The sequence below is a fragment of the Hyperoodon ampullatus genome (assembly GCF_949752795.1).
Source record: "Hyperoodon ampullatus genome assembly, chromosome: 2".
In the NCBI taxonomy this organism is placed as follows: domain Eukaryota; kingdom Metazoa; phylum Chordata; class Mammalia; order Artiodactyla; family Ziphiidae; genus Hyperoodon; species Hyperoodon ampullatus.
In genome coordinates, this window is record NC_136915.1 from 22,125,115 (window position 1) to 22,137,090 (window position 11,976).

Genomic DNA, 11,976 nt, shown 5'->3' on the forward strand with positions numbered 1-11,976 from the left:
AAGGATGCTCAGGGCCTGGGCTTGCCTTGGAGGCTGCCTCCTCTCCCTGCATACGTGGGCTGGCGTGTTTGGTGCCAAGGAGAGCAAAGAGCCTGGGATGGCAGAGGAAGAGGGTGACAGGCTCCATGGTGGGGCAGAAAGTGTCCCATCTTAGAACTAGACAGACCTGGGATTTAGTCCTGACCTGGAGCTTCTCAGCTAGCTGGGAGACCTTGGGCAAAAGACTTCCCTTCTCTGAGCCAGTTGTGTGTGTGTGTGTGTGTGTGTGTGTGTGTGTGTGTGTGTGTTTTATGGGGAGTTAGGGAGGAGATAATTTCTGAGTATTAAATGAGAGGTCACACTAAGTGCCTAGCACATAGAGGAGGTCTGTAAATATTCGGTGGAGCCAACCTACCTAGCCCAGTAGAAGCTGCCAGGACAGAGCGCCCAGGCAGTGTGGGCCTTTGCTTCTCCAGAGCATCGCCATATCAGGCATCCCTGGAACAGTCCCCCTTCTCCCCCCCGTGACAGTCCCTGAGGAACTCCGTAAGGGAAGAGGTGGAGGAGGGGGCAGGCTTTTTATCCCAGGAACATTCCATTCCAGCTGCTCAGACCAGTGGGGATCCCAGCCAAGGACAGAGGCCCAAGGGAGCTCACCCCAGGAGCCACCACCCCTTCCAGGGCGGGAGTGAGTGGAGCCTGATTCCAAAATATTGCCCCTGCACCTTCTCTCCACAATGGCCCCTCTAAAGGAGGTAGATGTCGAAGGGTGTGGGTGGGGCTGGGTGGCTATGGGAGAGAGACAGTTAAAGCTCTTGAAATTATTCTTCCAGCTCCTCCCAGCTCCTCCGAGCCTCGACTCTGGATCTGACTCCTGGATTCTGCTCCTTCCCTGGGCACCTCCTTCAGGAAGACTCCTCTCATTGACCCTACACAAGCATGGCACCCTCCTCACTTCACAGGAGCCTTTCACTTCACAGTGGCAAGGGGCTGGATTCTGGGGAAGTTGCTGATACTATGAATTTCTCTCTATATGCTGCATTTGACTTTGGCTCACACTGTACAACTGAAGATGTTACGAGAAGTCCTTGAGACGCAGTCAGGTTGTTTAAGAGTGCAGCAAAGCTTTCCAATGTGAAAGTGAAAAGGATCTCTTTTAAAAATGTCATCATTCTTAAACAAGTCACAGTGCAGCTGGGGCCCCCATTTTGGTAGATGCTGTTGCTTCTCAGTCTGACAGCACCAGGAGGCCTGTTTGAGGGGAAACATTGCTCTGAGCAATCCCTCAGTTCCCCTCATTCACCGTCCTTGCCCTCTCCAGGTGGGCACGTGCCTGCGGCCCCTCAGAAAGGTAATGGGCTGCTGGCTCCCGGGGGACACACCTCTTTCTCAGGAAGAGGTGTTGGCAACATAATTCTAAGTTTTAAATGAAAAAAGGGAGCACATTTATTCAAATATTCTGATGGTAGAGGGAAGGGGGCCACACTGACTCACACCTAACCCAGAAAACTTGTAGAGTTCCGCAAAATGAACGCATATAGAGTCAGTTCCCTGATGCATACATTCAGGAAGAATAAATCTCAGTGATGTGAGACAAGCACGCGTGGCTTTGAGGTTTACTCTCTGAGTGGCGTTGCCGCCTTTCCTTTTTGTTTGTCTGTCACGGCTCTTTTAAGTTGGCAGTTCCTTGAGCAGCTTCTGTTTAGTTTCATTTGGCACTCTGGGCCTGCTTACTGATTTGTAGACTGACTTCTCCCTTGACCTGGCTCAAAGTTGACCCTCTTTATGGAGTCTTCCCCAAATAAGGATGTGTTGAGGAAACTAGGGGGATGGGATGCACGTGTGAGACTGTGTGACACGAAGGGATGCGAGTGCGTTTGTGATAACATGGCAGCATGGTGATCCCTGGAGGATTGTGTGTGACCGTGCTGGTGAATGGATGGACCTGTCACTCAGCCTCCCAGCAGGAGACACAGCACCCTCAAACTGGGCAGAGACTTAAAAAGGGACTATTTCCAAAGATGGGGGCTGGGCTTAAGAAACTAACAAGGTATATGCAGCTCTCCAGGGCTAGCAACAGGGAGAAGCCATTACAACTCCTGGGCCCGAAGCGGTATGTGGAGAGGGCCCCTGACAGGAGCAGTGGTCTTCGGTTGAGAGATGTAGGCAACCACGGTGACCTGATGGGAAGGGAGCAGGGGGAATAAACACCTTATTCTCCTCCTCCCTCCAGTATCTCCTGCTGGGGACTCTCATTGGCTGAACCCAACAGAGAGGTAGGGAACAAGGGGGCCATTGATGCACAGTCCATAGAGGCCAGCCTCCCAAGGGCACAGAGCCTGAAGAAGGGCGGAGAGTGGGACTGGAAGGGCCGACATATCATGCAACTGCCTGAGGGCATTATCTTCCATTCTCTAAAGTTCACTGCAAGGCTTTTTCCCCCTCTGGAGCGCCCCCCACCCACCACGGGTCACAGGGGGAGAGTGGACTGTTGCTTGGAGAGCACTGTGGGGTTAGGGATGGGGGATGGGTCTTTATTCCCTCAGCCTTCCCCTCTCTGGCTCTGATTCCCAGTTCTTGATTCCTTCCTGTCCTGGCATCTTAGATGGCTGCAGGAACTGTCCATGAGAGAACAATGCCAACCACTGAGTCAGTGTTTTTTTCACACCCTGAAACACTACATCTCTCCCAAACACCCCCGGGCACACCTGCTGCCACACGGGCCTCTGACATAGTCACCACAAGCCATGGCTGGTGTCACAGTTGCATTAAGAAAATGTACAAACTTGGCAAACAGTAATGCAAACTCTTTTTCTTTGTCACATGTATGTACAGGAGACATACTGTCACTCTCATCCATGTGAAATCAGAGTGTAGGGGAAGGATGGTGCAGGGGTTAACAGCAATGGCTCTGGGGGCAGACAAACCTCTTTGACCTCTCTGGCATCAGTTTCCTTGTCTGTAAAATGGAAATTCTTTTTTTTTTTTTTTTTTTTTTTGTGGTACGCGGGCCTCTCACTGTTGTGGCCTCTCCCGTTGCGGAGCACAGGCTCCGGATGCACAGGCTCAGCAGCCATGGCTCACGGGCCCAGCCGCTCCGCGGTATATGGGATCCTCCCAGACCGGGGCACGAACCCGTATCCCCTGCATCGGCAGGCGGACTCTCAACCACTGCGCCACCAGGGAGGCCCGGAAATTCTTGCTCTTCTCTCGTGGAGATGTTGGGAGGGTGCACTGAGAGGGTGTGGTCGGGGAGCACTTAGCAAAGTGATAGTTGTTAGTGGGAAACTCCTGTCTCCCACGTCTCGTGGGGAACATGCGCCTGCACAACACCTGACAGCAGAACACCGTCAGGTGCGTGTGCCCTTCCCCAGACACACCTGCCAGGAGCATGTGTACATTGACAAGTCCCCTCCGCCCAGAATGCTCTTTCCCCAGACATCCACATGGCTTGCTTCACACTGTCTTTAAGTCTCTGTCCAATCAAATGTCACCCTTTAAAGGAGGTTCACCCTTTTTAAAATTGCAAACCCAGCACTTCCAATCCCTTACCTTGCTATGTATATTTTTAGGCATTGCTGACCTTCTAAGGCTATATAATTTAGTTTATTTTCTTTCTACCCCATTAGAATGTAATCCTCACAAGGGTAGGGATCTTGGTCCTTTGTTTGCTGATGTGTTCCCACCCCTGGAGGGGTGGCTGGCACACGTGGGCTGAATCCAGTGCACACATGCGTGTGCCGTGGCTTTCTGGCTCTCTCTCCTCTGAAACGAGCATGTCCAGGTGAACCCCACTCCCCACCCCAACAAGCTAAGCCTGTGTGCTTACATTGTGAGCATTCCCCTCATGCCCAAAGCAGGAGTTGGGACAAATTTAGTCCCCCCATCCCAGGACCCTAGTTGGGTAGGCATGGCCAGCATGGGGTGGGAGGCTGCTTTCAGTCACCAAGCAAAGAAAGCCTTTCCACTCATCCTTCCAGCCATTCTAAGCCCAGCAGGGACCCAGTGAGCAGGTGAGATGGCTGGACTCACCCAGCTGACCAGGGGCCTCCTCTGCGGCCTTGTTTTTTCCACCCTGGCTAGAACCATCAAAGCCAGCACTTCAGAGGCCACTAATGAGGCTGAATATGTTAAGGACTTTGCAATTCTTGGATCAAAGAGGCTGGGTAAACAGTGGGCAGCGTCCAGGCCTGTGACTGGCTGATGCCCTGAGGCATCAGCCTCCCTGAGAGCTTATGGCTGGCATCTGGCACTCACTCCCAGACAGCCAGGCATGGCCCCAGATGCGTTTGGAAAGGAGAATCCCTGCCCCTCTAGGGGACCTGCTTAGAGCAAGCCAGAGTATGTCCATCAGCAGTAGGGGGTGAGAGAGGAAGCTGGAGGATTGAGGGAGGCTTTCCCAGCAAGGAGGCCAAGCCTCGGCTCTGGCTCTGAGGGCCCTAGAAGCCCCCCAGTCCCAGCTGCCACCACTAGGGGGTGGGTCTCCAGTCCAGACTCACCCTGCTTGTTCTCCACCTGCTTCCTGGGAAGGGTTAGGGAAGGGTGAGCAGGGCTGGGGTCAAGCAGCCCTGAGCACTGGAGTGTGAGGCCAGGTCCAGGGTCATTAGGACTCCAGGTAGGAAACACTGAAATATTTGCTCTTTAGCAAGAGACTTGCTGAGGTGATGTCCAGGGGCAAGTCACACCTGTGTGGACAGGGGCTCCTAGGACAGTTGCCAAGCTGGGCTGGTGTTGGGGGAAGGAGGAACATTCCCCAGCTACAGCCCAGGACTCAGACCCTGCCCTCCAAATGTCCCCTCCCATAATACAAGCCAGACTCAGGCTGGGGGAAGCAGCCACAGATCCCACAGACTGTGGAAGGTCCTTCTCCCAGGAGAAAGCATGGTACTAGGTTCAGTGTAGACAATCTTTATTGGCAGGTGTTAAGAGTGCTAAATAGTAGCAAATACAGAGGGATGGGAAGGGAAGTGGGGCGTGGCTCTCCTCCCCCATGTAAGGACCCTGTAACCAGGCCAGTGGGGTGGGAGCACTTGACTGTGGCTACTTTGGACCCAGCACCCTCTGGAGAACAAGCTCCCAGGCAGGAGGACTCCTCAGGACATGGGGGAAGGGAGCTGTACCCTGGCAGGGGCAGGGGCTGTGTCCCACCCCAGGCTGCTTAGTTCCTGTCCACCGCACACCTCAACCGACAGCTTGGGGTAGGGGTGTTAGGGGACTGAGCTAAACCTATCCCTTTCCGAACCTAGGTATCTGCCTCATGCCTCAGTTTCCCTCCTCCTAGTTAGTGGCCCAGCCCGACCCAAAGTGATAGTTCCCATAACATACCATATTTTAGCCACTGTGTGGGCTGCAGGCCCTCGGAGGCTGCTGGTTTCACTGTGGGCTGGCCCGACCCAAAAAAGACCCCTTCTAGGCCACAGAAATCAACCTGAGATAGGCATTGAAGCTACCATCCCAAACATTCTTTGTCTCCTGAAGGCAACTGACCCCCAAGATGAATTTCCCCTGCACCCCACAATCATGCTGGTCCAAAAGTGTAGTGCAAATAACCAAAAGGTCCATTTACCAAGAATCTAAGCTTGGCCTTCAGCCCACAGGGGCTTCACTCGGGGGAGGAGTCTGGTCTGTTCAGTTTAAGGCCCAACCCTGCAGCAGTGCTGGGCTACCTGGCACAGGCTGCCCGTCTCTGGTCATGTTCTCCATGCACTTCTGGAGGCCCCACTCCATCTGCAGAGGCCTAGTCCTTGCTGGCCAGGGTCTGAGTCAGTTACAAGGCAGCCAGGTGGGATAGGAGGCATGGGCCCGGGACAGCAGAGGCTGCACGGGGGTCACGTAGTAACTGACAGTGGCGGGCACGACCCCGTCAGGGACTGCGGAGCGCCAGGCCAGGCAGGCCGCGGCTGCCGGGCCCTGCTCGGCCAGCGCCTGGAGCGCCAGCGTGGCGATGAGGGCCAGCGTCTGGCGGCGCTCGTGGCTCATGAGGCACACTGTGCTCTCGTTGACCACCCGGTGCAGCGTCACCAGGCAGGCGTAGCGGCGCGCCGAGTCGGCCCCGCCGAAGTGGGCCTCGAGGTAGCGCTCCAGCATGCGCTGCTGCTCCGCCAGGTCTGGGAAGTCGATGAAGAAGCGGGAGCACATGTAGCGCTGCAGGGCGCTCACGTCGGTGCTGGGCCGCGGCCGTAAGCCCCGCACCAGCAGGTGGCAGTACTTGAGGAGGCCGCCCCCTCGGATCTCTTCGGGACTGCGTGTGGCAATGACGCGGTGCCGCAGGTGGTCAAGGGCCTCGGCGAAGTCCCCGTACAGGCTCTCGCCTGTCACTGTGGGGTGGAAGGCCTCGGACATGGGCGTGGAGGAGCACTGGCTGAAGAGCAGCAGGGAGTCCAGGAGGATCTGGAAGGAGTCTACGCTAAACTCGAATTGGCGCCTGACCGAATCCACGAACTTGAGCTCCACGTTCTTACCGCTCTTGTTGGACAACGAGATGAGGCTCCAGCGGTCCGTGTCTGTGCACACTTTCACCAGCTTCTGCACATAAGCCTCCTTGAGTGTCAGGGGTGTGATCTTGGCCCGGCTCACGCCGGCTGGCAGGAAGTCCAGCAGGCAGGCCAGCACCACCTCTTTGGTCAGCTGGAAAGACGCCTCGCTGCGCAGGTCCACGCGGAACACCAGGTCCAGGTCCTTGTAGCCCAGGCCACTCTCGGGGTGCAGCACGTGGCTGGCGGCCGAGCCGTGCAGCCGCACACCGTGCACGCGCAGCCCCTGCTCCTCCAGGCTGCTGCGGACAACCTGCAGGGGGGATGGCAGGAGGGACAGGTATCAGCAATCTGGGCCCCTGGGGTCCGCTGTGGGCTTCCACGTAATAATCACAGTGACATCAACCACTGTTGACCACTTATCAGCTGTTGTGCCTTTGGAAAATCATTTAATTCTCTAAGCCTAAGCCTCTATTTCCTAATCTAGAGAGTGGCCCGTTTGGAGGAATGACTCAGCAATAATGAAAGCACATACGTGCATAGAATTTACTAAATGCCAGGTCCTGATCTAAGCACTTTATACATTAGGATATAAACTCACGTAAATCTTACAGTGACTCTATGAGGTGGGTATCATTACTCCCACTCTACAGATGGGGAAATGGAAGCACAGAGGGGCCAAGTAACTTGCCCAAAGTCACACAGCTGGTGAATGCAGAGCTGGGAATTAAACTTAGAGTTCATGTCTTAACCAGTATGCAATTCCACCTCTCTAAAACTTCAAGTAAAACACTTCGTTTTGTGCCAGACATGATGCAAACTGCTCAAATGTGTTGGGAATGTAACTGGCCGTTCACATGCATTACTACATTAATGCTCACAATGATCCTGTTTGAGTATTATTACTCCAATTTACAGATGGGGGACCTGAGGCACAGAGAGGTCATGTCCAAAGTCAGAGAGTAGTCGGGCTGAGACTAGAACCCAGGACAGTTGGATTCTCAAGTCCATGTGTGCTCTTTTGACTATGACACATTCATTTACCTTTACAAGGACACAGTGAGGCAAATATTAGACTAATTTTACAGATGAGGAAACTGAGGCTTATAGTGGTAAAACACTTAAGGCTCAGAGAGGAAGCCATTCAGAAATGGCAGGGCTGGAAGTTGAAACCCAAACTCTTTCTGCTCTTGGGTGAGGGGATGGGTCAAAATCCCTGGACCCAGACATTCAGTTTTCTCGGCAGCCCAGAGTACTTCACACACCGAAAGTGACCAGGCAGCATTCCTACCCTGAGCGATTCTGCAACCCCGCCTTGCTGCCAAGTCAGGCTGCTCTACTGGCCTCCCAGGGAATTACTACAAAGAATGCACGTAAGTGCTGAGGAGGCAAGCTGCAGTGGGGCAATCTGAGGCGGGCGGCTCCCTCCAGAAAGCTTCCAGGAGGAGGACCCTGACTAGGGGAAGGTATTATCATGGCTATGGGGGGGGGGGGAACATCTGGCCATCAGGGACCTGCGGGGCCAGGCAGCTGGGGCAGGGAAAGAGGAATATTGGCTCGGCACCTATTGGGTGCCAGGCATTGGACCTTCTTACCAGAATCTATGGGGAATAGATCTTTAAAATCTCCAAGTTATAGATGGGGAAACTGAGGAGTGAAGTTACCTGCCCAAGATCACCCAGAGGTGAACCAGGTATGGCTGACTCCAAAGTCTATCTTCTTTCTACCACATTACCAACCCAGGGTTTGGAAGGAGCAGAGACCAGAAAGTAGGGTTCTAATCCTCTCTCCCTTTCAAAATTTCAAAGTGAGGGCAGGGGCTTCCCTGGTGGCGCAGTGGTTGAGAGTCCGCCTGCCGATGCAGGGGACACGGGTTCGTGCCCCAGTCCGGGAGGATCCCACATGCCGCAGAGCGGCTAGGCCCGTGAGCCATGGCCGCTGAGCCTGTGCGTCCGGAGCCTGTGCTCCGCAAGGGGAGAGGCCACAACAGTGAGAGGCCCGCGTAACGCAAAAAAAAAAAAAAAAAAAAAAAAGTGAGGGCAACCCTCCAATCACTGAAGCCCAGGGCCAGAGTAGCTAGGGAGCAAGGGGGTGGGGGTTGGGGAAGCCTGGCCAGGCAGATGGGGGAGGCTGGAAGTAAGGGGCCAGTTGTTGCAGTCCAGCCTGTGGGACTTCTAACCCACACTCTGGCAGCTGGCAGCTGTGCCCATGTAGGCCAAGGGGAGAACTGGGCCAAAGACTTTGTCCTAAGGACACTGGCAGACCTGCAAAGTAGACCAGCCCCCTCTCCAAGTCCCATTAGAGCTGACTGGGCCTTACTCAGTGCCAGTTCCTGCCCCCAGGCTGATGCCCACCCTAGGGCATGGCAGCTGGCCTGGTGAGTAGGTAGGAGTACCCTTGTTAAATCGCCTGTGTCAGGCCGTAGGGCCGGCCGTGTCAGCCAGCCAGCCAGCAGCTGTTGTCTCTTTCCCAGGTGTGACTACAGCCAGCTTGGCAGGCAGTCCCCAGATAGATACCGCCACACCCAAGGACTGCAGGGCAGCTTGGAGCCTCCTGAATCAGACTTTCCAGCCATGGAGGGGCAGTGGCTGCACCTTCCTTTCTGCTGTGCCAAGGCCCTCCCCCAAACCACTCTGCTCCCAGGCTGCTGCTGAGACCTGCAGGGAGACCATAGGTGCTGTCAGCCAGCAGGCTTACAAAACTTGAATCCAGAGCCACTTGATGCAGGCCCTCTAGGTGCAGCTGGAGAGATCAGAGTCTAATTCAATCCTCTGGACCCAGAGAGGGCAAAGGACTTGTTTAGGGTCACACAGCCAGTAAGTGGCTGAACTTAATTAAAACCAGTCCTCCTAGAGCTATGAGCAGGCGGCCTCCTACAGGAGAGTGGTCCCTCTAGCCCAGGGACAAGCAAGAATAGCATCTCTAACTGCCCAGATCACTGCTGTAGGAAAACCTTGTGGGGGTAGAGAGGGAGAAAGGCTCCAATTCTTGAACCATCGGACAACTCAGCACTAGTGAGAAGCCCAAAATCAACAACCAGCACCCCCCCCACACAAAACCAGTACCTCCACCCCCCAGCCACACACACACACACACACACACACATACACATATCCCAATAGTTTGTGAAGCTGCCAGCTGCAGATTCCTGCCAGGAGATGGACTTTCTTCACACCAGGTGAAGGCACCTGTTTCCTTTGGATTCTGGAAGCAGAAGGGGAGTTGGAGAGTTCAACCCATCCCCATTGAACAAATAGGGACACTGGGCCCAGCAAAGGGAATTGACAACTGTCCAGGCCCTGAAGCCAGATGTCCAACCTCCCAGTCCAACTCTGAAGTCGCCACTTCCCCCTCCCCACCACAGCCGGCAGCTCCCTGTTTTGTGATATTTCTGACCCTAGTCTAGGATAGTAGTACATTGTACTATTATCACATTGTAGAGTCAGCTCCTATTGACCTGCAGTCTCCCACACCTGGCTGGAAGGCAGGGAGGCTGGGTCCCAGTCACATCTATGCCCCTAGTGTCCTGAACAGGGCCTGGCACAGAGCAGACACCAGTAAAGGCAGTTTGGACCATACTGATAGGGGCAGGGACTTCCCCTCCAGGGCACTGCATGGTGCAGAGGTGAATTGCCACACTGGGTTCATGCCTGGGACAATAGTCCTAGAGACAGCATTTGGGGCCCCAAGGTTGACCTGACTGTCAAGGGGAGAAAAGCCTCAACTGGTTTCCTAATTACCCCATGACAGTGGGGCAGCCAAGAAATGCCTCAGTGAGCACCACTGATGAGTCAGCCCTGGGGAATCTGTCCCCACCCCCTCCCATTCCTTGGGAGGGAGGGCGAGGTAATCCCCCAGCAAGCACCACTCCCCCTCTGTGGAAGCTAAGGCAGAAGGAGCAGGGGGGTGGCCTGCTTCACCTGGCTTGCATGGTTCACTTCCCCAGAAAGAAAGTCCATCTGCTGGCAGGAATATGCAGGAATTGTGGCTAGATTTTCTGGTTCCTTCTATGTGCTAACACCTAGAAGTTGAGTCTTGGGAACTGGGGAAGAGGTGGGAAAACCTTGAACCTGCAGTAACCGGCTCCTGGGAAGACCCAAGATTCTCTAGGTTTGATTTTCCCCTCTAGGTAATCTTAGGCAGCTTGCTGCGTCTTGGGGCCTCAGCTTCCCCAGCTATAAAATGCATACAATAATTACCATCTTCTGGTATTTCAGGGCATGACAGTGCCTGGGCTAACAGGTGAAAGAGCAATTTTAGGGTTGTTGAGAGTCAGCTAAAGGGAAGAGGGAGTCTGTGGAAGAGGAGAACAGTTGCCAGAATTCTCTTCTGCTCCTCAGGAGAGAGGTGGGGCTTGGGGCCAGAGACTCGGCCCTCATTTCCAATCTTGGGGAGGGAGAGAAACACCTAAACTGGACACCTGATGTTGCCCTCCAGCATGCAGGCATCAGGTCTGGACTGGGGCTTAATCTCCTTCTGCCACAACCCTACTTGAGAGGGAGGGAGTCCTTGCTGAAATTTCTCAGCTTTCCCACCTAGCGAGGGGGCTCTTGAGCCATGCGCTGTGGGAACACAGGACAGAGTCTGCCCCTAGAACCTTGAGAGAGGGAAGAGGTAGAGGGTGAGACCCGGGGATGACGATTTAGAGACGAAAAGAACTATTTTGGACTCAAGCATGTACATCTACCCACCCAGGGCTGCCTGGCATCTGTTGTCGGGGTTGTTCTTCCTCCACGGCCAGGTCCCTCCCCATTTCCCGCCCCTCTCCCAGCCAGGGCCTAGGTGAATGGTCCGAGCGGAATTGGGGCTCCTTAAGGGGCGGGGGACGGGAAAGTCAAGTGGGGAGAGAGTATGAGGTGCAGGGGGAGGAGGGTATGGACTACCATCAATGTCGTGCGATTTTGTTACAGCCTCTGTCCTTCTCTGAGCCTTGGTTTCTTAGCTTTCCAGCAAATCGAACAGACTCCGGGAGCCTTCCAGCCACGAGAGCCTCTGCCCCATATCCCCGCCCAGCGCCTCTCACCTGCACGATCTGCCGGGGCTGCACGCTCAGCGTGGGGAAGTTGCCGCGCCCATGAATGGGAATCGGTTCGCTCAGGAGCGCATCCAGCCGCTTCACCTGCGGCCAACTCAGCCCACTCAGGTGCCGTCCGAGGGAGGCCGATGCGGCCTCCGGGTCGGGGCCGCTGCCTGCCGGGGCGGCCGTAGCCACCACCGAGGCCGCAGCGGTCTCCACCTGTGCAGCCGCTCGGTCCGGGCTCTCCGCTCCGCTTTCCGAAGGCATCATTAGCCCGGCCCCGGGGCCCCGACGGCAGAAACCGGGGGGCGGTTAAGGGGAAGAGGGCAGGGAGAGCGGCTGGGCCGAGGCCAGCGGAGGGCGCGGGGCCGGATGGCAGCGACAGCGAGGCAAACCCAGGGCACACCTCTGACGGCAAAGACCAAAACTGACCCTAAAGCTTGTGGCCTGGGGGCCCAGCCGACTCTTATAGGCCGCGGGCGACACGCCCATTGGTCCCGGCTGCTG

General features: G+C 55.3%; 1 protein-coding gene across 1 annotated transcript; it reads right to left on the reverse strand.

The window, feature by feature from the left end:
• Positions 1 to 4,871: 4,871 nt before the first annotated feature.
• Positions 4,872 to 11,754, reverse strand: TENT5B (terminal nucleotidyltransferase 5B). Its single transcript, XM_079697987.1, has 2 exons — positions 11,476 to 11,754; positions 4,872 to 6,765 (listed from the first exon to the last, which is right to left on the reverse strand). Exons 1-2 carry the CDS (start codon positions 11,737 to 11,739, stop codon positions 5,743 to 5,745), a joined length of 1,287 nt encoding a protein of 428 aa, XP_079554113.1. The 5' UTR covers positions 11,740 to 11,754; the 3' UTR covers positions 4,872 to 5,742.
• Between the last annotated feature and the right edge of the window lie 222 nt (positions 11,755 to 11,976).